We start from the raw sequence: 920 nt of genomic DNA on the forward strand, positions 1-920 counted from the left end.
GTGGCAGTGGAGATCCTTTTGCATGCTTTATCGATTAACATTTTCGCTTCCTCTCGTCGATTGTGGGCTATCAACCATCGTGGGGATTCGGGCATGAACCTGGGTCAATTTTGTTGTTTAGTAATTTACAATAATCGGTAGAAATTCAAGTCTCAAATGAAACAAAATTATTCTAACAAAATCCTGTCTTGTGTTTTATAAAAGGAAATTGTCCAGAATGACCCTCTTTAATACTGGGACACCATGTATAGTAGACACTTTATTAATCATGATAGTTTCTATTAAAATAGACTGGAACTCACCATAAGTGGATCAACAGTAGCAGAGCTGGCAAGGATATAGCCAATTGAATTTGCCTCCAATCGTGTAGCAAGTATGCTACGCCAGGCACGATGACTATTCCTGTAGCATAACCAGTGTTATAAGCGATTCCCATCCATTGTCGATGTTTCTCACCGGCAACTTCCGTAACTGTATTACACATCAGATAATCCACTGTTTATTTATATGAATAAATAATTATACTATGTATTATGTATGATGTACTCACGTGTTGTGAAGGATGAGTACTGAATGGCAGCGTGACTGGCACCGTTAATTAGTCTTGACAACATGAAACCCCAGTACCAGGGCACAACGGCACCGGCCGGGCCAGAAATAATTAACAATATTATACCAATCACATAACTGATTTTCCGGCCGTATTTGTCCGCGAAAATCCCAAAGAAACCACTGCCTAATAATTTACCAAGGGACAAGGCCATGTGGGTACTAGAACGAGCTGCACTTTTGTCACAAACCAAGTCCCACTAAAATTCATTTTCCAAAATCATTTAATTAATAATATGCACAAATTTATACAACAATTAATTAAATTGTTATAATTATTATGGACAATACAGGATTAATCAATATAATAA

General features: G+C 37.3%; 1 protein-coding gene across 1 annotated transcript in view; it reads right to left on the reverse strand.

Annotated features, from left to right (window-relative positions):
• Positions 1 to 5: 5 nt before the first annotated feature.
• Positions 6 to 920, reverse strand: part of LOC108625565 (organic cation transporter protein) — a gene marked incomplete at its 3' end in the record, with an annotated part of 1685 nt that continues 770 nt past the window's right edge. The window contains exons 3-5 of the mRNA XM_018025662.2: positions 551 to 811; positions 303 to 471; positions 6 to 99 (exon numbers count right to left, since the gene is read on the reverse strand). Of these exons, the coding sequence (XP_017881151.1) occupies positions 6 to 99; positions 303 to 471; positions 551 to 811 (524 nt within the window). The remainder of the gene's footprint in view (positions 100 to 302; positions 472 to 550; positions 812 to 920) is intronic.

This window comes from Ceratina calcarata, unplaced genomic scaffold (genome assembly GCF_001652005.2).
Source record: "Ceratina calcarata isolate Rehan_Ccalc_2016 unplaced genomic scaffold, ASM165200v1 scaffold366.2, whole genome shotgun sequence".
Classification (NCBI taxonomy): Eukaryota; Metazoa; Arthropoda; class Insecta; order Hymenoptera; family Apidae; genus Ceratina; species Ceratina calcarata.